The sequence below is a fragment of the Arabidopsis lyrata genome (genome assembly GCF_000004255.2).
Source record: "Arabidopsis lyrata subsp. lyrata unplaced genomic scaffold ARALYscaffold_1, whole genome shotgun sequence".
Classification (NCBI taxonomy): Eukaryota; Viridiplantae; Streptophyta; class Magnoliopsida; order Brassicales; family Brassicaceae; genus Arabidopsis; species Arabidopsis lyrata.
Genome location: NW_003302555.1, coordinates 9,659,295 through 9,682,543, shown reverse-complemented (window position 1 = coordinate 9,682,543; position 23,249 = coordinate 9,659,295). Strand labels below are relative to the sequence as shown.

Genomic DNA, 23,249 nt, shown 5'->3' with positions numbered 1-23,249 from the left:
TAGATATTCTGGAAGAAAGTTATATATATCGATCGCCAATATATGCACATACTTTACGAGTACATTAGAAAATCAGCAAAAGAATAAATGATAATGCGCTTGTTCTTTTGATTCCTAAGGGTCCGAATGGTAACTGCGGTTTTTATTGTGCGGGGAAAGCGTTATTACAATACGGTACGGTTCAACTGCGGTACGTGCGGGAGAAATATATTTACGGGACAAGTGCGGTTTGTATAAAATAAGCGGTACAGAATAATGTTTGATTGGTGAAAAAACTAATTGCGGTGCGGATTATAGATTATATATATATATATATATTAATAATTAATTAATTTAATTTTATGTTAATAAATAAATAATAACAGATATTTATAAACGACTAATACGATCAAAATATAAATTTAATTTTGTATGAAATAGTTTATCAGTTTGTATGAAATAATATATTTTTAACTTATATTATATGCATATATTGACTATGTTGTAATGTAATTTAAATTTAAAACTTAACTCTTCAAGATGGAGAGATAGTGATCTACATTTTTTAAAGTAAACTGTCAATAAGTGTGTAATATATCCATATGTACAATAAATTTCTTAAAACTATAATATTAAAATATTATCCAGTGCGTTATTTATTGAAACCGCTGGTTATTACCCGTTTTGTGAATTTGAAGTGCGGTCCAAAATTTTGTTGGGTAATTTGATGCTTGAAATCCGTGCGCGTTTTGTTTGGTTTTTAGTCATAAAACCGCAAAATCTAAAATTTTTATGATTGGTGAACTAAAAGTGATTTTGCCAAAACCACTTAAAATTCCTCACTGAGGGTCCGAATGGTAACAGCGTATTTGATTGTGCGGAAAAAGCGGTTTTATAGTGGGGTACGGTTCAACTGCGGTACGTGCGAGAGAATTGTATTTGCGGGACAAGTGCGGTTTTTATAAAATAAGCGGTACAAACTAATGTTTGATTGGTGAAAAATACTATTTGCGGTACACAATAAAATATGTTAATAATAAAAAAGAAAAAATACGTGTTATATGTTCATAAAAAAATTATAATCTTATAAATATAGAATATATATATATATATATATATTATATCTATTGTAATATTATTTATATGAATTAATTAGTAAATTTTATTTTGTAAATGTTATTAAAATAATTTTAAAAATAACTAAGTTGATTTTGTACTATATGTACTAAGTATATTTATCTATATATAAATGAAATACATAACCTATTACGATAATAAAATTTTGAATTAAGAAATTATAGATTAACAAATATGAATCATGACCCGCTTTGTATCATTAAGAACAAAATCACTCCAAAATATAGATTAAAAAACATATATCTAATGGATGGGATGAGATTCTACAAAAAAATGTGATTATAATATATTAGCTATAAACATATTTTTGCATTAAAAAAAATTATAAGCATATTTTAATTAAACTATTAATACATGAGGAAAATTTTTTTCTACTTTTGTATATGTGATTTTTGGAAAGATAAATGTAATCTATATATAGCAAATTTAGTAAATTAAAAAATTAAATAAAAAAGAAAAACAAAAGTTATTATCCATTGGTCACTGCGGATTTGACCAAAACCGCTGGATAAAACATGATGGTATGAAGAATTGCGTTCTGTGTAATATACAACAGTCTCAAAATCCGCGATTTGTTGTTTTTTTTTTTTTGAAAAACGCAAACTGTTAACATAATTGTTGATTGACTGACAAAAAGCGTTTTTGATTATTTTCATCTCAATTCCGCTTTATACAAGTCACCAATCAAGGCCTAAATTCGAAGGATTTATTTATTTGACGTTTTTTTGGTCCCATACATGTACAGTACATGATGTACTACAAAACGTTATAAGAAAGCACTAAATATGGTTTAACATAGCAAACTATTGTTTGTCTTTAAAAAATAAAACTCTATTGACTATTGTTTTAAGAGTGTATTTTTATAATATTAACGGTATATACAAGATTAGTCAAATCATAAAACTGACTAATTTCATTCCCAACAAAGTCAACCACAATGTTATGGAGTATTTCTATTTTATTTTTGGTGAAAAAAAAAAGATTAATCCACTAAGCTGATTTCTCAATCTACAGTAGTGAAAATCAGAAACAATTTTGTAGTTTGGGCCTTGGCCCAAAACACCGGCCTCATCGACCTTGTAGTAATAAATAATGTGTAAGTCGGATCAACGCCACGTGCAACGATCGCAACACGTGATGAGGATGAGTGATCACGTGCTAAAGTGGAAAATAGCTTAGCTGTGACCGGGAGAAAAAGAGACCGCTCGAAACCCACGTGCCCCTTCCTGCCTCCATTATTTATATAGCTCGCTCGCCGTTTTGGGGCCACCTTTACACTTACTGTTACTATTATTTTATTTTATTTAACAAAATGTACTAATGTAGTAGTATCTCAGTGTATTTAAATCCGAATATAACATTAATTACGACACTAATCAATACTCCATATACAGATATGAGAATTCAATAGCTTACATTAGTAATTGTACAATTCCAACTATAAAAAACCACTGCCTGCTTTACTTACCTATTACAAAGATTTATGTGTTTAAACGAGTAGTAAAATTAATTATGAATCGGATTTTATCGATTTTTTTAACATAAATCTTTATTTTTTTATAATGTAGTGAACTTTTAAACTTCGTGACATTTGAAAAATTTCAGCAACATTTATATTTCTATATTAAAAATATACTATTATTAAATTAAGGCTTTGAAGGTCAAGAAATTCAAAGATTATTTTTAAAAGGTCATAAGTGTGGTTTTGTGCCTTGATTATTTTTAAAGATTTAACTTTAAGATGAGTGGAACTAGAATTTATGTTGGGCATTACTTTGATTTTCTTTTTATAAAAAAATATATTTTGATAACAGAAAAATTTGAACATAAAACAAAAAGAAATTAGAACCTTGAATAGTGAACGTGATTATAGTTTTCTGATGAGTCATGTTTTTCCTCATGGAATCGTACATGCTGAAGTAAATTCTTGCGATCTTTACCAATGACATCATTAATTAGTACATTTTTATTTTTTTTCGAAGGTGGATTATTATTATTTTTGCTACATTTGCTTGATCATTTATCAATCATAAAATAAAATTTAAAATTCGAATTGGTCACACACACCTCCAAAACATAAATATAGCCCGACATAATAAATCATCATTACTTCTATTTCAGTATTTCTATAAGAAAATAAAAAATGGGACCATATGAAAAGAAAAAGAAAAGAAATTAAGGATGATAAAAATAGGCTTTGGCGGGATGTCTCTGTTCTTAATTAACTTAACCCTTGTCTAAGACTTAAACCCCAAACACACAACACTGTTACTCTTCTCTCATCTCCTTTGTGATATTTCACCAAATTACCAACACACTTAATCACTATCAACCTAACCTAGTCTCTCTCTCTTCCTCTAAAATCCCTAATTCTTGCTTCCAATCTCCATTACCCAATCTCTAGATCCGTAATGCTGTTTAATCCTCTAGATATTTAGCTTACCCGGATTTGAAATTCACCGACTTTTTTCGTTTTTTAATATTATTTACTTAAGACTCAGTGGAAAAAGCTGGAGAAGAAGAAGAAGTGAGAGAGAGAGATATCATCGTGGGTTTGAAGAAGATTGTTCATTGGTGTAGGCGTAATTGTTTGCTTCCGACAGAAGCACCCTTCAGATCCGGGAACTAGGTGATGATCCTCCACTTCATCCCCATTAATGCATAACCAACCAATCAAAGCTTTTTGCTTTTTACTTTTGTTTTGTTTCTATTTTTGTTTTCTTAAGAATTCACGACTTGCTTCTCTGGGTAATTTTGTTCCCCATTTTTGGGTTTCTTCTCTACTAGCTACTAAATCTGGAAAATGTTGTGGAATTTATCCTAGTTATTTGGGTAAGCATGTCACTTGAATCGGATCTCTTACTCGAATTTATGTGTTTCAAGTGGATTTTAAGTTTTGGGTGTGATTGGATCTGAGGAGAGCTAGTTAGCAAGTGGGCACTTTTAGATTTTGTTTCTATATCGCCATTTAGCAGAAATGTCTTGGCTTTTTTGGAATTGGTTAGTCTTATAGAGTTAGGAAGGATCGGAGATCGAACCTTGGTTATTTGTTAGTTTAGTGGATTTAGCATCTGAAAATCTTGAACAGCTGAGTGATTTGGATCTAAGTTTGTATTTTTGATGGTTTCATTGTTCTATGATTGTTAAATGTACTAGTCTCTGTTGTTACTAGGATTAAACGGTTGAAGATGAGCATGGAAAGAAAACTGAGCTCGTTTCATGTGTGTTTGCAGGTGAACCTGTTTTGATATTTTCAGTAAAATGTCGAGACTGGCAAAATGGAAGCTGGAGAAAGCCAAAGTCAAAGTCGTCTTTCGATTGCAGTTTCACGCTACCCATGTAAGTCTAATAACTATATTAGCTCAAAAGGTATCCTTTAGTAAATCTGCAAACATTACTCAACTAGCCTCATCAAGCTTGAAATGTAGTTTTTGCTTGTGTTCTTATGCTGTTCGTGTGAAACTATGTATCTCTGGGTAGTTATATAAGATGTTAATGCTGCGTTTTTTCTGAATGTACATTGTGTGATCTGATGGGTGCTTTGTTTATATTATTTAAGGTTCCACAAGCGGGATGGGACAAACTATTCATATCTTTCATTCCCGCTGACTCCGTAAAAGCTACAGCAAAGACAACTAAAGCACTTGTGAGAAATGGAACTTGCAAGTGGGGGGATCCAATCTATGAAACTACACGGCTGCTTCAGGATACTAGGACCAAGCAATATGATGAAAAACTTTATAAGATTGTTGTGGCTATGGTATCATTCTACTTTTTTTCCTATCTTTTCTCTTCTTTTTTTTTATGACTTGTAATTTCGGAGTTAATTTATTCTTCCCTTTGCATTCTTATGAGATCAGGGTACTTCTAGATCTAGTATACTTGGAGAGGCTATGATCAACCTTGCTGAATATGCTGATGCCTTAAAACCTTTTGCTGTGGTATTGCCCTTGCAAGGCTGTGATTCAGGAGCTATCTTACATGTATGGACCATTCGGCATCTTTTCTCCATTTTTTCACTTCCCGATAAAGAGATCAACTTCCTTCTTATGCTCAGAGATTGGTTTCTCAATATTTTGTTTTTGTTTTCAGGTCACTATACAGCTGTTAACTTCAAAAACTGGTTTCAGAGAGTTCGAGCAGCAAAGAGAACTCAGTGAGAGGGGACCATCAACGACCTCTGACCATAGCAGCCCTGACGAATCTTCTCGTTGCAGGATTTCACCTTCTGATGAGACTCTTAGTCATGTTGATAAGGTTTGGTCTTCTTTTCCCTTAAAAGCTTCATGGATGTGTCCTTTCCGGTTTTTACCCCTTTGCACGTATTGGATCCTTGATTGTCCAATATGCTACTAAAATAATATACTGAGTTGTATGTAGTGTCATCTATTCATCGAACACCAACTTTTCGACAGCTAATTTTGGTGTGAGGGTGTTGACACAACTTATAATGTCTATTTTTTTGCAGACAACTATGAGAGGGAGTTTCAAAGAAAAGTTCCGAGATAATTCTTTAGTGGAAGAAACTGTGGGGCCAAATGACCTTGATTCAGGATTGGGATTTGATGTCTCTTCAAACACATCAGGGAGCCTAAACGCAGAGAAACATGATATATCCAGCACAAATGAAATTGACAGCCTCAAAAGTGTGGTATCTGGAGATCTGAGTGGACTTGCTCAGAGCCTGCAAAAAGATAAAGACGGTCATGAGTGGCATCATAGCTGGGGTTCAGACTATCTTGGTAAGAATAGCGAGTTGGGCAATGCAATAGAAGACAACAATAAGCTTAAAGGGTTCTTGGAAGACATGGAATCATCCATTAATGAGATTAAGATTGAAGTGAGTTCGCTGCAGTGCCATGCAGATGATATAGGTTCCAAAGCTCAAGATTTTTCTCAAATACTTATATCAGAGATTGGTTCTGGGGATCATTTGGTCAGAGAAGTATCTGTGCTGAAATCAGAGTGCTCAAAGTTAAAAGAAGAGATGGAGCGCTTACGTAATGTCAAATCACACGTTCTATATAATAGCAAAGACCAAGATAATGTTCCACACAGTCTACAACTAAGATGGCGGCAGGGACTTTTAGTTGTAGAGGATAACATAAGAGAAATTCAAAACAAAGTTTGCTATGGCTACCATGACAGAGACTTAAGATTGTTCCTCTCAGACTTTGAGTCTCTGCTTGGAGTTCTACAGGATATTAAAAGGCAGATTGGCCAGCCTATATCTCACTTCAGCACAGTATCATCTGAGAAAATCACCATGACCGATAATAAAGAGAGAGGCATGTCGAAAGCAGAGCATTTTGTTTCAGCCTCTGAGGTTGACACTGATATTTATCAACCAGAACTTGATCCACTTCAATATCTTGGTATGCCTGATCTTACTTCTCGTGAACCCAATTCAGCAGATTCTGTTAGTGCCATGAGAGATAAAATACTCGAGCTTGTACGAGGGCTGGACGAGGCTAAAGCTGAACGTGATAGCCTTACCAAGAAAATGGATCAGATGGAGTGCTATTACGAATCTCTGGTCCAGGAGCTTGAGGAAACTCAAAGGCAGTTGCTAGTAGAGTTACAGAATCTAAGGACTGAACATTCCACATGCCTCTATAGTATCTCTGGCGCTAAGGCTGAGATGGAAACGTTGCGTCACGATATGAATGAGCAAACACTAAGGTTTTCTGAGGAGAAGAAAACTTTAGATTCGTTGAATGAAGAACTGGATAAACGAGCTATGGCTGCGGAGGCAGCACTTAAAAGGGCCCGCTTGAATTATTCTATTGCTGTCAACCATTTGCAGAAGGATCTTGAATTGCTTTCATCCCAGGTTGTATCTATGTTCGAGACCAATGAAAACCTCATTAAGCAAGCCTTTCCAGAACCTCCACAAAGCTTTCACGAATGCATTCAATCAACAGATGATTCAAATCCTGAGAAACAGGACACTCGTGATGTAAAACTCATACAGTTTCAGAATGAGAAAAAGGGGATGAAGGAACGGCCTTTAAAAGGTGATATTATTCTTCTAGAAGATTTGAAGAGATCTCTTCATGTGCAAGAAAGCTTATATCAAAAAGTTGAAGAAGAACTCTATGAGATGCACTCAAGGAACTTATATCTGGAAGTATTCTCAAACATTCTACGAGAAACTGTTCTTGAAGCAGGTGTTGACATAAGGATCATGAAAGCGAAAATTGATGAACTTGGATGGCAGCTGGAGCTTTCAACAGAGGCCAAGGAAATATTGAAGCAGAGGCTAGATATTACTTTGGACGAGGTTTGCTCCCTGAATGAGGAGAAAACCACATGCATTGCCAAATGGAATGCTGTAGCTTTGCAGAATCAAAATTTAGAGGCAAATTTACAGAATATTACTCACGAAAACCTCATCCTTCTGCAAAAGATTGATGAATTGGAATCTGTAGTGTTGGAGTCCAAGAATTGGAAGACCAATTATGAGACATGCATTTGTGAGAAGAATGAGCTTGCAGAGCTTATGGAGAAAGAAGCGGTGGAAAAAGCTCATTTCCGGACAAGGCTTGCTACTGTGCAAGCTGAGTTTGATGCTGTGAGAGGTAAGTTTGATGATCTGGCAACTGCAAATGGAAATCTACATCAGAACCTCAGTAGTCTGAAGGAGAAATTGATAAACACGTTATGCTGCTACAATGAAAAACTCATTTCATTGCCCCTGTGGGAAGAGGGAGTGGATCTTGATTTGGGGTCCCATGATTTAACAGAGCAGCTTGATAAATTCTTGTGTAAGATATGTGAAAAATGTTTCGTACTTATATCAGAGTATGATGACCTGATTGAAGAAAAATCCAAGACAGAGTCATATTTAAGGGCTGCTGAGTCTGATGTTATGGAGCTCAAGCAGAAGCATGAGAATGATGTACAATGTCTGGTCACTAAACTAGAAGCTTCCACTGCCCTCCTCCAGAGACTGCAGTTGGAAACTGAGTCTATCATTGGCAAAATGAAGGCTATTACTGAAGCTGAACAAAACTATGAGAGCCGTAACTTGGACTTTCTTTCTCGTCTTGACTATTTTGAGAATGAAATGCATCTAATTGTGTCCAAGAATGAGGAACTTGGCCAAGAGATTAGTGAATTAAGCTCTGTAGCTGTTGAACATGGAAGAACCAAGCTGCTTGTGGAAGAACTTGCTGAGGAAAAAAAACGTGTTCTGGTTTCTCTTCAGGATAAATCTCAGGAAACTTTGGGTCATGTGCGTGAGCTTGAAGATTTAAAGAAAACGTTTGACCACGAGTTGAGACTTGAAAGAAGCGCGAGGCAGGAACTAGAAATTAAAATGCAAGATCTTACATCTGAGTTGGTCGCCAAAAGTTCCAAATTGATGAGCTTTGATGAGCAAAGCTCTGAGTTGGTCCGTCTCAAGCAAATGGTTTCCGATCTGGAGCTGGAGAAGGCAACCCACACTCATCGTCTGACAAGATATGAAACATCTCTGAGAAGCTTTACTCGTGATTCATCATATATTTCCGATTTGGAATCTCAGTTACTTGAAATGATGGAATTCTCAGTAGCAGCAGATATCCAGATTGTTTACACAAGAACTGAATGGGAGACTTATGCTGACAAGCTCCACAAGGAACATTTTGAGGTACTGACTGCGTTCAATGACTCTCGTAATGTAGGAGCTCAGCATATGGATGCTAATATAAAGTTGTTGGCAGATCTCGACTCCGTAAAAACAGAATTGAAAACTGAGAGAAGTTTGAGAAACAACTTAGACAGAAGAGTTGAAGAACTCGCCTCTGAGTTAGATGAAAAGCATTTGTTGTTGGAGAACTTTGATTTGCAGAAATGTCAAGTGGAACTTTTGGAGAAGATGGCAGCTGAGCTGGAATCTGCAAAGTCTTCTCAACGTTTGGAGTATGTTAGAAATGCTCATCGAGAGTCTTCTTTTATAGAAGAACTGTTTCAATGTCTAATGGCTGCAGATGTTCAGCTTATTTTTACAAAGATCCAGTCTGAGATATGTATCAATGACCTTGGAGAACAACTTAGCTGCTGCTCTAAGAGCCAACTTGAGTTTCAGAAGAAGTACACTGATGTGGAATCTGCCCTTAACCATTGTCTAGTCAACGAAACGCGGTATATGGACGAAAACAATCAGTTATTGATTAGTCTTGAAGTCTTAAAGTCTGAACTAGAGTCTTCCATGGCTAAAAGTAGAGCTCTTGCTAATAGAAATGATGAAATGTCAGTTGAACTCGAAGAGCATGCAACTAGGGATGAGAATGCAGAAAGAAGTTACTCTGAGAGAAGCTTATGTGCTCCTGAGGTCGAGCAATTGAAATCTTTGTTGTTTGGTTATGAAGAAGAAATAGAAAATTTGACGGTGTTAAAAGCTGAGGCGGAAATTACAGTTGAGATACTAAAAGATAATCTAACTGGGCTTTGTGGGAAAGGTGCCGGTGAGCTTGAAACACTGAAAAATAGGTGCAGTGATCTCACTCAGAAGCTCTCTGAGCAGATTTTGAAAACAGAGGAGTTCAAAAGCTTGTCCAATCATTTGAAAGAGCTTAAGGACAATGCTGAAGCTGAATGCAATCGTGCTCGTGAAAAGGCCGACTATAAAGCCCCACTAACTCCACAGCAGGAGTCGTTGAGAATCATTTTCATCAAAGAACAGTATGAAACCAAGCTGCAGGAACTTCAATATCAACTGACCATGTCCAAGAAGCATGGTGAGGAAATTCTGATGAAATTACAAGATGCCATTGATGAGAATGAAGCAAGGAAAAAGGCAGAATCCAGCCAATTAAAAAGAACTAAAGAGCTGGAGGATAAAATATTGGAATTGGAGGCTGATCGACAATCTGTCATCTATGATAAACGTGAGAAAACAACGGCTTATGACATGATGAAGGCAGAGTTGGATTGTTCACTATTAAGCCTTGAGTGCTGCAAAGAAGAAAAACAGAAGCTTGAAGCTATTCTGCAGCAATGCAAAGAGGAGAGTTTGAAAATGTCCAAAGAGCTAGAATCAAGGAGAGAATTAGTACAACGTTGCAGCTCTCATAAAAATATTGAGATGGAAGAAAATGATAGATTAAATATTGTTGTGTCGGAGTTGGCTGACAAAAATACAATTGCAGTCTCTTCAGGCGACTTGGTGAACAATGAGCAAAGGGAAGTTGCTTGTTTGGATCCTACAGTGCGGATCATCAGTCCCAGGTCAAAAATTCAGGTAACACTCATTTAGATCCCGTTTGGATTATCATTTATTTGGTAGTTAAGAATATTCAAGTTCATGGTATCGTAGACCTCATGCTAAAACTAGTTCTGCTCTAACCAGTCATGTTAAAATTCTGCTGCATCTTCTTTATGAAATGTCTACGTAATGTTATCTGTAGATAATTCTCTAGTTAGATATTAAGCATATTCTTTCAAATTTCTTATCTATACTAGTATAATCGCAGCACTTTTTGTGACGGGTGGGTAAAAAAGCTTTCGGGTATATCGGATATCCGACCCATTTTAAAAATTCCTTCACAAAAAATTTGTTGGGTCGGGTTATATTTAACCCAACTCATACACCGGATATTCCATATTTAATAATTTAGATTTTTAGAAGATTTGATTAAGATTTATAATTATGATTCTCCTATAATCTTTGTTTGATTTGTTTTTAACTGTTTTGAATCATCATATAATACATAAAGTAAAAAAAAAAAATCAATTTTTTTTCTGCATATAATGTGATTCGAAATTTTAAAAACAGACATATATTATCCAATTGACGAAAATGTGTGTTCAACGTTCTACATCGATTAAAATATTTAGACAATGATTCAGAATCATATCATAAATAAGAACATTAATAAAATAAATGAGTTTTTTGGCGGGATGGGTTTGGCGGGATGGGTTTGGCGGGACGGGTTTTTGAATCAACAATAATAAAAAGATTAAAATATCATTAATCCGCCGTTTCAATACGGATTTAATCCTTATTTTTTTTAATACAAATCACAGGACGGGTTAAGAAATTACGGAACAAGTTATATTTCGGAAATGATTTATATGGCGGACGAATTTGAATCAATATTTATATACCGCTTTAATACGGGTTAAATCCTCAGTTTATTAATAATTATCTCGTGGACTCGTGGTATACCGTTACTTAATAAAAATTGTAAACTATAATATAAATAAATATGTTATAAGGAGATACAATTTACAAAATATTTTTATACTAACTTTAAAATTAAATCATCCCGCGGTACACCGCGGGTTAAAATCTAGTCATGCTTATTATATTTACACCTTTTAATGTATGTTTGTTGTTCATCAGGGTGCAATTCAATTGAGCAATGTAAATGGAAACAGAGACCAATTACCTTCCGGAGAAGCAATGGCGCTGGACAAAAGTGAAGAAAGCCTAGCTTTGATCAATGATAATTTCAGGGCAGAGACTTTAAGGTCTAGCATGGATCACCTAAACAATGAGGTAATACTGGATTGACGATTAAAATTTGTTTGGATTGGATGGTAATTCTGAATTACAATATCTACATGTTGGTCAGTATCTACAGAAAGATTTTGCCTAGCGTCATTGGATATTTAATATTTTTTTGTCTTCTTTACAGCTAGAACGGATGAAGAATGAGAATTTACTTCAACCTCAAGATGATAATGATTCAGACACCAGATTTCCGGGTTTGGAACAGGAGCTGATACAGTTGCGTCAGGTGCAGATGTTTACCTTTAGAGATTGTAATATATTGAAGCATTTTTGTCCAGAAGTCTTATGATCTTGTTTTCAACAGGCAAAGGAAGAACTGCAAAGTATCTTCCCTCTATCTCACGAGAATTTCAGTTGCGGAAACGCATTGGAAAGGGTTCTTGCACTGGAAATAGAACTTGCTGAAGCACTGCGTGGAAAGAAAAAATCGACCATCCATTTCCAGAGGTACACGATTCAAAAATTCTGCTATTTATTTTCGCCTTTGTAAAACCAAGATACTGCAGGAACGAGAAAGAAGTATATTAGACTTTGAACATATTATTCCTTTTTGCCTGAAATTGCAGCTCTTTCTTGAAGCAACACACCGATGACGAAGCAATCTTCCAGAGTTTCAGAGACATAAATAATCTAATTGAAGAAATGCTGGAGACCAAAGGCCGGTATTCGTCTATGGAGACAGAGCTTAGGGAAATGCATGACCGTTATTCTCAGCTAAGCCTCAAGTTTGCAGAGGTTGAAGGAGAGAGACAAAAGCTCATGATGACTCTGAAGAACGTAAGGGCATCGAAGAAGGCTATGCTCTTGAACCGTTCATCATCAGCAACTCTTGGTGAACATTAATGCACAGATGTTACTTACCATGTATATAAGCTCCAAGAATGTTGAATCCAAGTTCCAACAGCGGTCTCGAGTTATAGATAGCTTAATATAATGGTTGCTTATTCAGATATGGGGGTCTCGAAGTATATCTTCTTTGTATTGTACAGAAAAACTGAAAACCCTTTAATTAAAAGAATGAAAAGCTTAGTTGAGGATAAGAACACAGATATAGTGGCATGTCTTTTTCGTTACCAGTAAAGCTTCTGTTATTTCACTGTTGTTGAATATACTTGTAGATATTATATCAAACCAGACCCAATTTGATTTATTATAATCAGAAGGTATCGACAAGTGGACAAAACATAATCACAAGTAGCTAATACCTTGAGATGTTTCCAAGGACAGCTAACAAAATGCTTCCGTACGCAAGTCATGAAACCAAACTTAGAAAACGTCCCTGGTCTGGTCGGCCTTGGCATTCTCACTCTCATACCAGTAACCCATTGAACGCTCAGCGACATGTCTACGGAAAATGAATCATAGAAAAAGCTTGACGTGCCAACCGTCGGATAGAACGCTCAGCGACATATCCCGTCGGACTGCACCTGCTACATGTCTGATGTTGTAAAGGAATCCCGCAGGATCATTGTTCATGTTGATTGCGCCATTACTTCTAGGAGTCGGACTTGACCACATTGCTATGAAACATTGCAATGGGGTCCATTTTAGAGGGTCTCACCTAATTATTTTTGTTACTATATATATATATATATTATTTATTATATATAGATTTTAAAAAATTGCGTGCCTAAAAAATTTATAATTATTATATACAATTGAATGATAAAAGAAAAATAGTATGTTATTTTTTCTCTACGACCACAAGATTTTTTCCATCTAATAAGAGAAAATCTTTTATTTAAAGAAATTCTAAAACAATCAAGAGTAATTTGCTTTAACAAATATTTGAATTCTAGTTTTTTTTTTTTTTTTTTTAATCTTATGTAAACTTTGATACTAATTTTTCTTTAATCTTTGTGGGGCCCCCAATTTCGTTGGTCCCGCTCTCTCCTAATCCCAACCGTGATTTTATCATCCTTGCTTTTAAGGAAAATCAAGTAATATCCTGCATTAATCTTTTTGGAAGAAACGAAATGCGACCATCCACAGTCAGAAAGTGGGAACGGCTCGTGTTGTCATAGACTCAAAGGTATGCTGTAAGGGCCATTGACGGTTATGTAAATCGTGTATGATGTCAGTCATGTCTTCCTTCTTGAAGAAATTGTCAGCTAGGAAATATTGTGCAGTGCTGAGGGAGCATCTACCATCACTGATATCGTAGTTTTCCAGACGCTTATAATAAGTAGAATTGATGTAACCCCGTACTGCCTCTCTTGATCTAGATGATTCTGCATTATCATCTTCAGGCGGTATGGGATTCAAAACTATGTGAGAAAACACCTCGTCTGTTGAAGGATCTGCCAGAAACTTGAATGAAAGAACTCGACATTTGGTTCTTGGAATATGTGCACAAAGAGTACATACAGCTTCTGAACCCCCATAATTTTCAACGTGTCCTTGCGTAAACTAATACACAATAGAATGCAGAAGCCGGTCCAGAAGTATCATCCCTAAACATGCATGCCAAAGTGACTGATGTATCTCGTCGCTCATACTACAAACAAAAAACCCATATGCGACGAAGATATGCACTGAGAACTGAGTCAAATTCAAACCCAACTCACCAAGATATGGGAAGCGACCCCAGAAACTGAAGATAAACTCATATATTCATTTGATCAATCAACTGAAAGGAAACAAAAATTCAAGAAATCCCATTCTAACCCTAGCTACAAGAGTCCACCACACAGTCTATAAAAAAATGCATAAATAGAAACAAAATTTGTCACAAAGATCGGAAAAGAAACCCTAAAACAACATCTCGTATTCTTTTTAATGGATTTATTTGCTGACAAAGTATCCCTCAAGCATGAAATCGACTACAATCCTAAGCCTGAAGATGCAGGAAGAATCAAAGTCTATTCTTTTATTTTATATTACCTTTTAGTTCATTCATCCTACCCCGATTGAAGAGTATGTCTGATATATGCAATCATTGGAAGAGACGACGATATTCGAAGAGGATATGCAAGTCCCATTTGATGAGAGCACCATTGATATCCGGTTTAGACCGGCATGTAAGGTTGCGGTTGAGTCTTTGTCAAGGAAAGTATACGAGAAGACGATGTCCTGCTCTGAAATGTGCTCAATATGTTTTTATGAGTTTAAAATGGGAGAAAGAGTCGTGACCTTATCATGTGGACACGAGTTTGACGATAGCTGTATCCACGAGTGGTTTGCCAAAAATCATGTTTGTCTATTGTGCCGTTTCAAGTTACCATGTGAAATTTAGATGACCTTGTACTTAGGTGACACGACCCTTAGAATTTGGTTCATTGTTTAAGGGTTTCAGTCCTTGCGTTTTAAAAGTAGAGTTTTAAATAAATTTGATTTTTCATTAACTCATTATCTTTTTGGAGTTCTTTTTTCTCTCTTCTTTCTTTTCTCCTTTATCATTTTTCTTTAATCTATTTTTGTCAAAAAAAAACAAAAGGAAACAACTATCTTGAATGGTCACACTTCCCGTCCCACGCAATCACGGTAAGGAACTCATCAAGGGTTCAACATATTAATAAGGGTTGTGTAAGCTGTTGTTTTATGTAGACAATGCACCATTTTCTCATCAAGGTGTTCTTTGGGTCATAACTGGTGTTGGCCTAAATATGTGTTTCTGTTGTGAATCTTCGTTAGAGTAGAATACTTAAGAGTTGTTAGGAGTGGTTGGAGTCTTAACTTTGAGTGGTTGCTTCTGTAAGTGAACCTAGTATCTAGAGGTAAGATAAGAGAGTAACGGTAAGTGAGTAGAGAGTAGAAGAAATCTCTTTAAGTATGTATGTAAAAAATGTTGTAATGTAAGCAAGAATGAATATAAACTAGTTCTAAGAAAAATCATTTTACAGCAAACTAAAATGATAGACAAGAGTACAAAGCAAACTAAGAATTACAGCAATGACTTATACGAAAAACCATCCTTCACGAACCATAGTACATTTTGTCGAGCCATTTTTGATAGAAAAAAAACTGAAAAATAAATTAACACCCACACGGCCACACACATGGAACCAAATTCTGTAATGAAGATCTTTTGTTTTCAATATCTATGCCAATCATTTTGTACTGAAGTAACTTCTCAAAGCTTGTTTGAAGCTATGGAAGCTGTTCTATGAAGATCATTTGTTTTCAATATCTATGCCAACCATTATCATGAAGGATATTAATCTCTATGATCCAATTTACTTGCAGCTACAAAATGGTACACACGCATCGATTCTTCATCGGTGGATCATTCTGCTGTTTTTCTGTGGAACAGAAAATTTCATATAATGAGATGATATGACCATGATCTCAAGTGAAAGTAATTAGCACCAATCCTATGGAAAAAAACATGGAAGTTGGAATCTGAAAGCCATAGTTGCAAGCGAGTACAGAATTCAAGGAAACATATTGTTACACTGCGATAAAACAGTATACTGAGGTACGCAAAATTACCGCTCTTTTTGTCTAGAGTAGGAAGGCGAAGAACAACATGCATAGTAATGACCATTCCAGGAAGTTCACAAACAGGAAGCCTAGATTCAGCAAGTGTCCTGTTGTTCTCCAGAATTTTCCCGGCATTGATAAGCTTCATATCATTTACAGTTTTTGGAGTATTTTCTTTATCTGTGAAATAGAGAAACATTTGAAAATGCAGTTCTAACACAACCTTAAGTAGAGTAAATAAATGCAACAGAAGTTTCAAATAAGGCCAAGAAACACCTAAACCACAGAAAAAAATACAACTTGAGACATCAATCTTATACTAGTTATATAGCCAAAATCAGTTATTAGAGTAGGCTTTTATACAACAACAACTATAAATTCTCATACTTTACAAAGTTCAACACGTAGACTAGCCAAGAATCAAGAAGACAAATTTTATATAATCAAACCCAATGGAAAGTCAAAAAACATGACTCACAATCAAATCAAATGAGACTCAATTATCAAAAACCGTGAAGCTGTAGAAAGAAGCAAAAGGATCAGTATTATAACAAACAAATACCTTTAGGCCATTGAGAAATGAGTTTCTCTTTAAGAGAAGAAACAGTCATAGATTGATTGTACTTGCTCGGACCTATGTCTGTACCATCTGCTAGTCTAAACTTGAGTTCTATCCAATCTTCTTCACCTGCCATGTCCTTTCAATTTTCCCCAGCAAAAACAAAAAAAAAGAGAAACTTCAAAATTCTTCTCTGGGGAAAATCATCGAACACTTTACAGGCTTGATTTTTCACCAACCCAATTCCAAAACCCAAAACAGAACAACAAACAACAAAAACCCAAATCAATCCTCGTGGAAATTTTCAAATCTCTATTGCTAAAAAGCACAAGCAGGAAAAAAAAAAACGATTTTTATTCTTTCTGACTGTGATACGTAAATCTATATCGAAGTTTTTTTCAAGGAACAGATCCAAATTATGATAAAGAAGAGAAATTTAGGAAGAAGAAGAAGAAGAAAAGAGAGACACTTTGGTTACAACTTACAAGGCTGTCTTTGAGCAGCAAAACACAAATTAGGAAACTTTGTCAAGTCAGATTCTTTTTTTTATTATTATTTTCATAATCATACCTGAATCCTCCTCAATTTGACTTTTCTACCCCTACAAATTCCCATATATATCATCAATAAAGCTGACTTTTATTATTATTAGTGACTTTACTAATCAGGATCAATATATATAGATTTGTGAATTAACTTTAGATTGTTTGATAGTGATATACTGATATAGTTTTATAAACAAATATTAGTCAAAAACTCTGGCCATGTTGTACAATATCAAAATTGAACAAGTGGATTTCAATAATTTTGATTCCTATTTAGTGGATATTGATACTTTCCCTTTGATATTGAACTCTTAACACCCATTAATTTTTTTAATAAAGAAAATGATTTCTTGTCTATTATTTTAATATGTTGGCATATATGCCAAAATTATATGATAAGAGGGGCAATTCTGGAATTTAGGATGACCATAAATACACAAAGAAACATAATGTAACTTCGAATGTGTTAGAAAATGGCAGCCACCAACTATAGAAGGCTAACTACTTTAACTAATTAAAGATGGTTACAAGAACATCTAGTGGTGATCTAGAGGGGTAATTCAGATGAAATAATTGACTGTTAAAAAAATAATAATAATAATAATTGACTGTTATGTTTAAGAATTTTTGGTCGAATTAATGTTTAATTTTTAGATTCGATTTGGTTCGGGAAAAAAAAAAAAAGGTTACCGACGTATAACTAAAATATCTTCACTTCCAAGTAATGAAACCAATTTTAAACCAACCTACAAGTAAAAAAATAGTATTCGATATCATCGGTTTTTGTTCAAGTGGAAATCATTTAAAATGAAAATTCAAATGTTCAACCATAAAAATTTCCTCCTAAACACCAACCAAATATTATTATGAAGAAAAAATATTCGTTCGTGCATGCCACAAAAAAGAACCAATACATCATTTGGATGGAATAAATAACAGGCTAGTGATATTTTGATATTCATGAAAAGAAGACTGATTCCTTCACATCAGATTAAAGAAGGGAGAACAAAAATGTCAAAAATTAATCATAGAATAGATTCGTTGAAATAAATCAAAAGCAACAACTTTCATATACTAGAAAACAAAGTAAGATATAAAGAACAGAGGTGAAGTGTGAAATGAGAATCTAGAAATGGTTTTGCTTTATGAGCATATGATTCGTTCTAAATTCTTAAGGCATCAACGAACGATACATATCATTTTTGTCTTCTTACTTTGTTTAGGTCCACCATTGTAAACAATCAAAAAGAGCTTACATAATTCAGTGCAAGGAAGAGAGATTCTAAACCGAACCGAATTTTCCGGTTTAAGTAAAAGGATTCAAGAAATGTGATCTCTCCCGGTGAAAGTTGAGATGGATTAACCAAAAAAGGAGGAGGTTTCAATACCTTTTTGTGTTAGACTGTTTCAATTGCCTGAATCAGATACACACCATAAGTTGCAAATTTTACCTGAAACTTTCTTTCTTTTACAAGTTTCTCTGTTACCAACTAGAGAAATATATGCAGTAGCAAACTGATGTTACAGATTCAGAACTTTTGTAACTGATTGAACTGCTAGGCAATGTAATGCTATAGTGTATATTTGCGCATGTGAAAGATATCGATAAAACAGTCGCATGATTATTATATATTTGTCACACAACATTTTATTGCTCAAACTTACTTTGGCAGCCAAATGCCAGAAGAATGGATCATCGAACAATTAGACGATAATATCTTTGGAAAAGCTTCAACCTTTTTTTCCTTCTGGCTGTACACAGAGATTCTCAATGTCCCACGAGAAATGGGCAAAGCTTTTGATGACTTTATATATCTATAACTTGGCAGCTAACAAGTTCAGCAGCACCAAAGTCCTTGGTTGCAATGAGTTTCCAGGTAACAGTGTCTGACTTGTTAGGTGCATTGGTCTTTTCACTCGAAGACCGTGAACCCGAAACAGAACTGGAGCTAGCTGATGATGAGGAGACTGGGATGTTGGGGACATCAGCTCGTAAGACTGTAACGTTATGATTAGGGTCTCTAGTAATAAAATGAAGCTTGCCGTGAAACCCAGCAAGCAAATAAGGAGATTCTGAATCTGTTAAGTCGTAAACAGGGACTTCCCCGATAACAACCTTCCAAGTATCTTCCTTCTGATCATACACTTTAATCTTCCCGTTCTCCATCGAAGAAGAAGGATCAAAAGCATACAACTCACCATCCACCACAACACTCAGTTTTGTACCCGCTTGCCTCGCAGGCCAACCTTCACCCATACCAGACGGCATTTCAACCCAGAGATTTGTCTCGGGATCATAAACCTCTCCTCCAACATCAACAAAGAAAGGCCAAGAGTATAAACTCTGAGGAACACATAACCTACCGTTGTAGCAAGTCATTCCTGTGGCAATAGGCTTAAGTAAGTCAGCCAAAAACGCATTTGGCAACACTTGCGCCTTTGAGAAAGGCATGCTCGGAACCTCTGACCAAGCATCCGTGCTTGGATCGTAAACCTCAGCTGACTGAAGCGGAGATAAACCTCCCCGTCTCCGATCAACCCCTCCAACAACATATAGTTTTTTATTCAATACACCTGTTTTGGAATAAGCCCGACTCGCCAACATAGAACTAACTTCACTCCAAGAGTTCAAAATCGGATCAAACCGCCAAACACAGCTCACTGTTTTAGACCTAGAGAGCCCACCAATAACATAAAGACAGCCATCAACAGCACCGATAGCGCACCCACAAAACGGCATTTGCTCAGAGGCATCCTTCCTACCAAGAAAGCTCCTCACAATATCAGCAACATTAAAACTCGGGCTAATCATATTCCACAAACCAGATAAACTCCTTCTAGGCTCTTCTTCGTAAACAACAGCCGGCATTGGAGGCAATCTCTGCCATTTAGTAGAAACAGGATCTAAAGCATACCACAAAAGCTTATCCTCTTGACCTTTCGTCAACACATAAAGCCACTCCTCTGTCCTCCGAAGCTCTTTCCTCAAAATATAAACCTCAGAGGTGGAAACAGCCGATCTCCACCTCCGAGAAACCAACCGAACACTCGAGTAACATATTCGAGGAAGCCTAGCAAGAATCTGTATAGATAACTCATCCGGAAGACTTGGAATCAATCTACAACACTCTCCTTCATCGTTCTCTGAACATATCTTTCGTCTTTTACGAGATTCACTCGAATACTCCACGTCCTGACTCGTTGCTTTCCTCTTGGAACATCTCAAACTCATAGCAGAACCCATTATTGATGAAATCAAGAAGAGTCACTGCACCAAATCATAAATTCCCCAACAATTAGGCGAATTTAGGAATAAAAAACCAAACTTTACAATCAAAAACACATGATCAAGAAATGGGCTTGAAACACTAATCCGATACAAATAAACCCTAATTTTATTTTCTATGAATCCGACATAGATCAAAACATAAATCCTCAAGAGCTAAGTCCAATTCCAGAATCGATTAAACCTAAAAGTAAGAAACTTTAAAAATGGGTTTCGAAATTAGTTCAGACAGTGAAGAGTAACAGAGAAATCGGACATGAAAATCTCACCGAGGAAGCAAAAGATGAGAAATTGAGGAGTGGAATCTTGAGATCTTTCGTATCCACACGCATGTTTCGGATTTGTCTTTTTTTTGTTTTGGTTCAGAGAGGAATTTTGTAGTTGAATAAATAATATTCACGCATTTTTTGTGTGATTTAATCGTGACCGTTGGATTGATGTGAAGTGTATCGGATTTTAGGTAAACCGGGTCTAATCATCTTCTGGATTGATGTGAAGTGTATCGGATTTTAGGTAAACCGGGTCTAATCATCTTCTAAGTCAACTACTAATTATGCTGGTTTAATGAAATAACACGTTGTTGACAAAATCGTTCTCTTGAATAATTCTTTTACTTTTCTTTAATTCGTTTATGATATTTGTCAAATTTTAACATCTGGTTTAACGTTAACCAATAATTATGAACCGGTTTGGTGTTTGGTTTGATCTCAGACCTCTGCTTCCCGCGCAATCCGTCCTTGAACCTTGATGTTATTTGCTGAGTTTCTTCAAGATTATTTTGGTTGTTCTTTGTCACTCATGAATTACTAAGGATCATATATATATGGTTCTGTTTTGTATATCATATATATATATATATATATATATATATATATATATATTTTCTGTGTTGTGTCATTGTGTGGTTTATATAATGCTTCAAGACATCAATCTCGACCATTATTGTAGTTGGTGTAACTATGTTGATTCTGCTCCAAGTATAAAAATTGAGTTGTAGTGACATGACCACTAAATTTGAATTATAATATATCCTGTCATCCTGTGAAGTGTGAACACTCTGTGGCTTAATTAATCACTAAATACTATTTACAGAATTCAAATTAAATCTCTCTTTCTTTGCTACTTCACTTAGTTTTAATGGGTAACAAAAATGCATACGTATCAATGTATGCCAAGTTGCAGATAGACTGTAAATATTGATAAGATTTACTTGATTAATCCTTAGAATAAAGGATTATTTCTTTCGCGAAACTAATAGCATGAGGTGCACTTGAGAAACAAACATAAACCAGCGTCTTGTTAAATCATAGAACAAGAAACGCTTAAGGTTTAAATAAAGGACAAAATTTGGTTGGAACAAAGAAGGCACTCTTGTGGGTTCGAGAGGAAACTTTGAAAGGGCCACGTTCCATGAATCTTTTAGTTAAGTCTTGGTCTTTGCTCTTATTTTAGGAACACTAGTACAATATACTCAGTGTACCATTTGAATTATTCATATCCACATATTATCACAACTCCCATCATCTACACGAACGTATGTCTAGTTTTTCACCTTTTTACTTACATATTTGTTAAAACAATTCATCTTTTTTTGTTGGTGTGGGTAAGAAAAAGTGTAAGGGAGGATGATAATGATGACAAATAGCCGTGGAGAGAGTAGTAGAACGAGAGGAAGGGGCCGACCTTGAGTTATGTATAGAGCGATAGGTCCACCCAAAACCATAGGATTAATGATGATATTTATAGTTTACTTTTATATTTAAGAGTAGAGTCTCGAAAGTAAAGAAACTTTGACTACAAACTTGACCATAAAATCTCTATTAACTCTATCCTATTAGCCCAATGATTCAACTACCTCCGCCTCTATCCATAAACCCTTTCTAAAAGTCTAAAACCCTAGGAGGTAAAATTGTGGAGAAGATGTAGGTAAATAGAATTACTTTCATTGTCAATAAGTAAATGGCAAAATTGTGGAGAAGATGTAGGTAAATAGAATTACAGAGATTAATTATGTATAAAACCCTAAGAGGAAATGCTTTTATTTATTGTTAGAGATTATTCTTTATCTTTCTTGCTTAATAGGTATGAACATATGAATGAGGAAGATCCTTTCTAACAATGTTACATTTCCTTAGACAAATCTGGCTTCTCTAGCTTTTGTCTACGTCTGATGATGTAATGTGATACTGATTGAGTCGAAGTGTGTACAACTACAAAAATAGAAGTAGAGATGCTTTTAGGAAAAGTAGTAACTTTTTTTTATTGTTACCAAACCTTAAGCATCACACTTCTCTCTACCACTTGATGTCTTTATGAAATTACAGCTGTCTCTTCTTGATATGACTTGTTCTGCCACTTCCTTCTCACTCTTCTAATAATCACCCTTCTCTGTCTCTCCTCTCTCTCCACAAAATGATTGATCTATTTACTTTGATACAATCTGCATATAAATACATTAAGTTCAGTCAAATTCATGGTTAATATTTCTTACTCTAGTCCTTTAGTTTGAATTGTTTCTTGGCTTGAAGTAAAAGTAACGGTATTGAAATACTATGTATTACTTTCAAACCAAGTTTATAGAGCTTTTCTTCGGGTACTATTCTCTATCTATGTATAATTTATATAAAAACACTTGTCATATACATGGATAAGACACTCAAATCATCACTCTTAATTGTTTATATGAGAATTTGGACCACATATAAAAAAAAAAATATTCATGTGTACGAATGTATCATAACCACATAGATACATATCTGTCTCCATGAAGTATACAAAACTGGCATTTATCATTTGATTAATATAGTGGTATATCATTGG

General features: G+C 35.1%; 3 protein-coding genes across 5 annotated transcripts; 1 reads left to right on the top strand and 2 right to left on the bottom strand.

Moving 5' to 3' along the window:
* The first annotated feature begins 3,221 nt into the window (after positions 1 to 3,221).
* On the top strand, positions 3,222 to 12,666 carry LOC9326552 (GRIP and coiled-coil domain-containing protein 2). 2 transcript variants are annotated; one of them, XM_002893163.2, is made up of 10 exons: positions 3,222 to 3,745; positions 4,350 to 4,455; positions 4,676 to 4,876; positions 4,977 to 5,099; positions 5,209 to 5,373; positions 5,585 to 10,342; positions 11,447 to 11,602; positions 11,742 to 11,843; positions 11,922 to 12,064; positions 12,184 to 12,666. In XM_002893163.2, the coding sequence occupies exons 2-10, from the start codon at positions 4,378 to 4,380 to the stop codon at positions 12,458 to 12,460; spliced, it is 6,003 nt and encodes a 2,000-aa protein (XP_002893209.1). In that variant the 5' UTR covers positions 3,222 to 3,745; positions 4,350 to 4,377; the 3' UTR covers positions 12,461 to 12,666. The 2 variants fall into 2 exon arrangements, with proteins under 2 accessions (XP_002893209.1, XP_020866627.1); XM_021010968.1 differs by lacking the exon at positions 3,222 to 3,745 and adding an exon at positions 3,834 to 3,948.
* A 2,741-nt stretch (positions 12,667 to 15,407) lies between these two features.
* Positions 15,408 to 17,158, bottom strand: LOC9326550 (membrane-anchored ubiquitin-fold protein 6). 2 transcript variants are annotated; one of them, XM_021012295.1, is made up of 4 exons: positions 17,084 to 17,158; positions 16,602 to 16,737; positions 16,049 to 16,219; positions 15,408 to 15,858 (listed from the first exon to the last, which is right to left on the bottom strand). In XM_021012295.1, exons 2-4 carry the CDS (start codon positions 16,732 to 16,734, stop codon positions 15,803 to 15,805), a joined length of 360 nt encoding a protein of 119 aa, XP_020867954.1. In that variant the 5' UTR covers positions 16,735 to 16,737; positions 17,084 to 17,158; the 3' UTR covers positions 15,408 to 15,802. The 2 variants fall into 2 exon arrangements, with proteins under 2 accessions (XP_020867954.1, XP_020867953.1); XM_021012294.1 differs by lacking the exon at positions 17,084 to 17,158 and having other exon boundaries at positions 16,602 to 17,077.
* A 1,506-nt stretch (positions 17,159 to 18,664) lies between these two features.
* On the bottom strand, positions 18,665 to 20,835 carry LOC9326549 (F-box/kelch-repeat protein At1g22040). Its single transcript, XM_021012293.1, has 2 exons — positions 20,699 to 20,835; positions 18,665 to 20,411 (listed from the first exon to the last, which is right to left on the bottom strand). Exon 2 carries the CDS (start codon positions 20,385 to 20,387, stop codon positions 18,951 to 18,953), a length of 1,437 nt encoding a protein of 478 aa, XP_020867952.1. The 5' UTR covers positions 20,388 to 20,411; positions 20,699 to 20,835; the 3' UTR covers positions 18,665 to 18,950.
* Between the last annotated feature and the right edge of the window lie 2,414 nt (positions 20,836 to 23,249).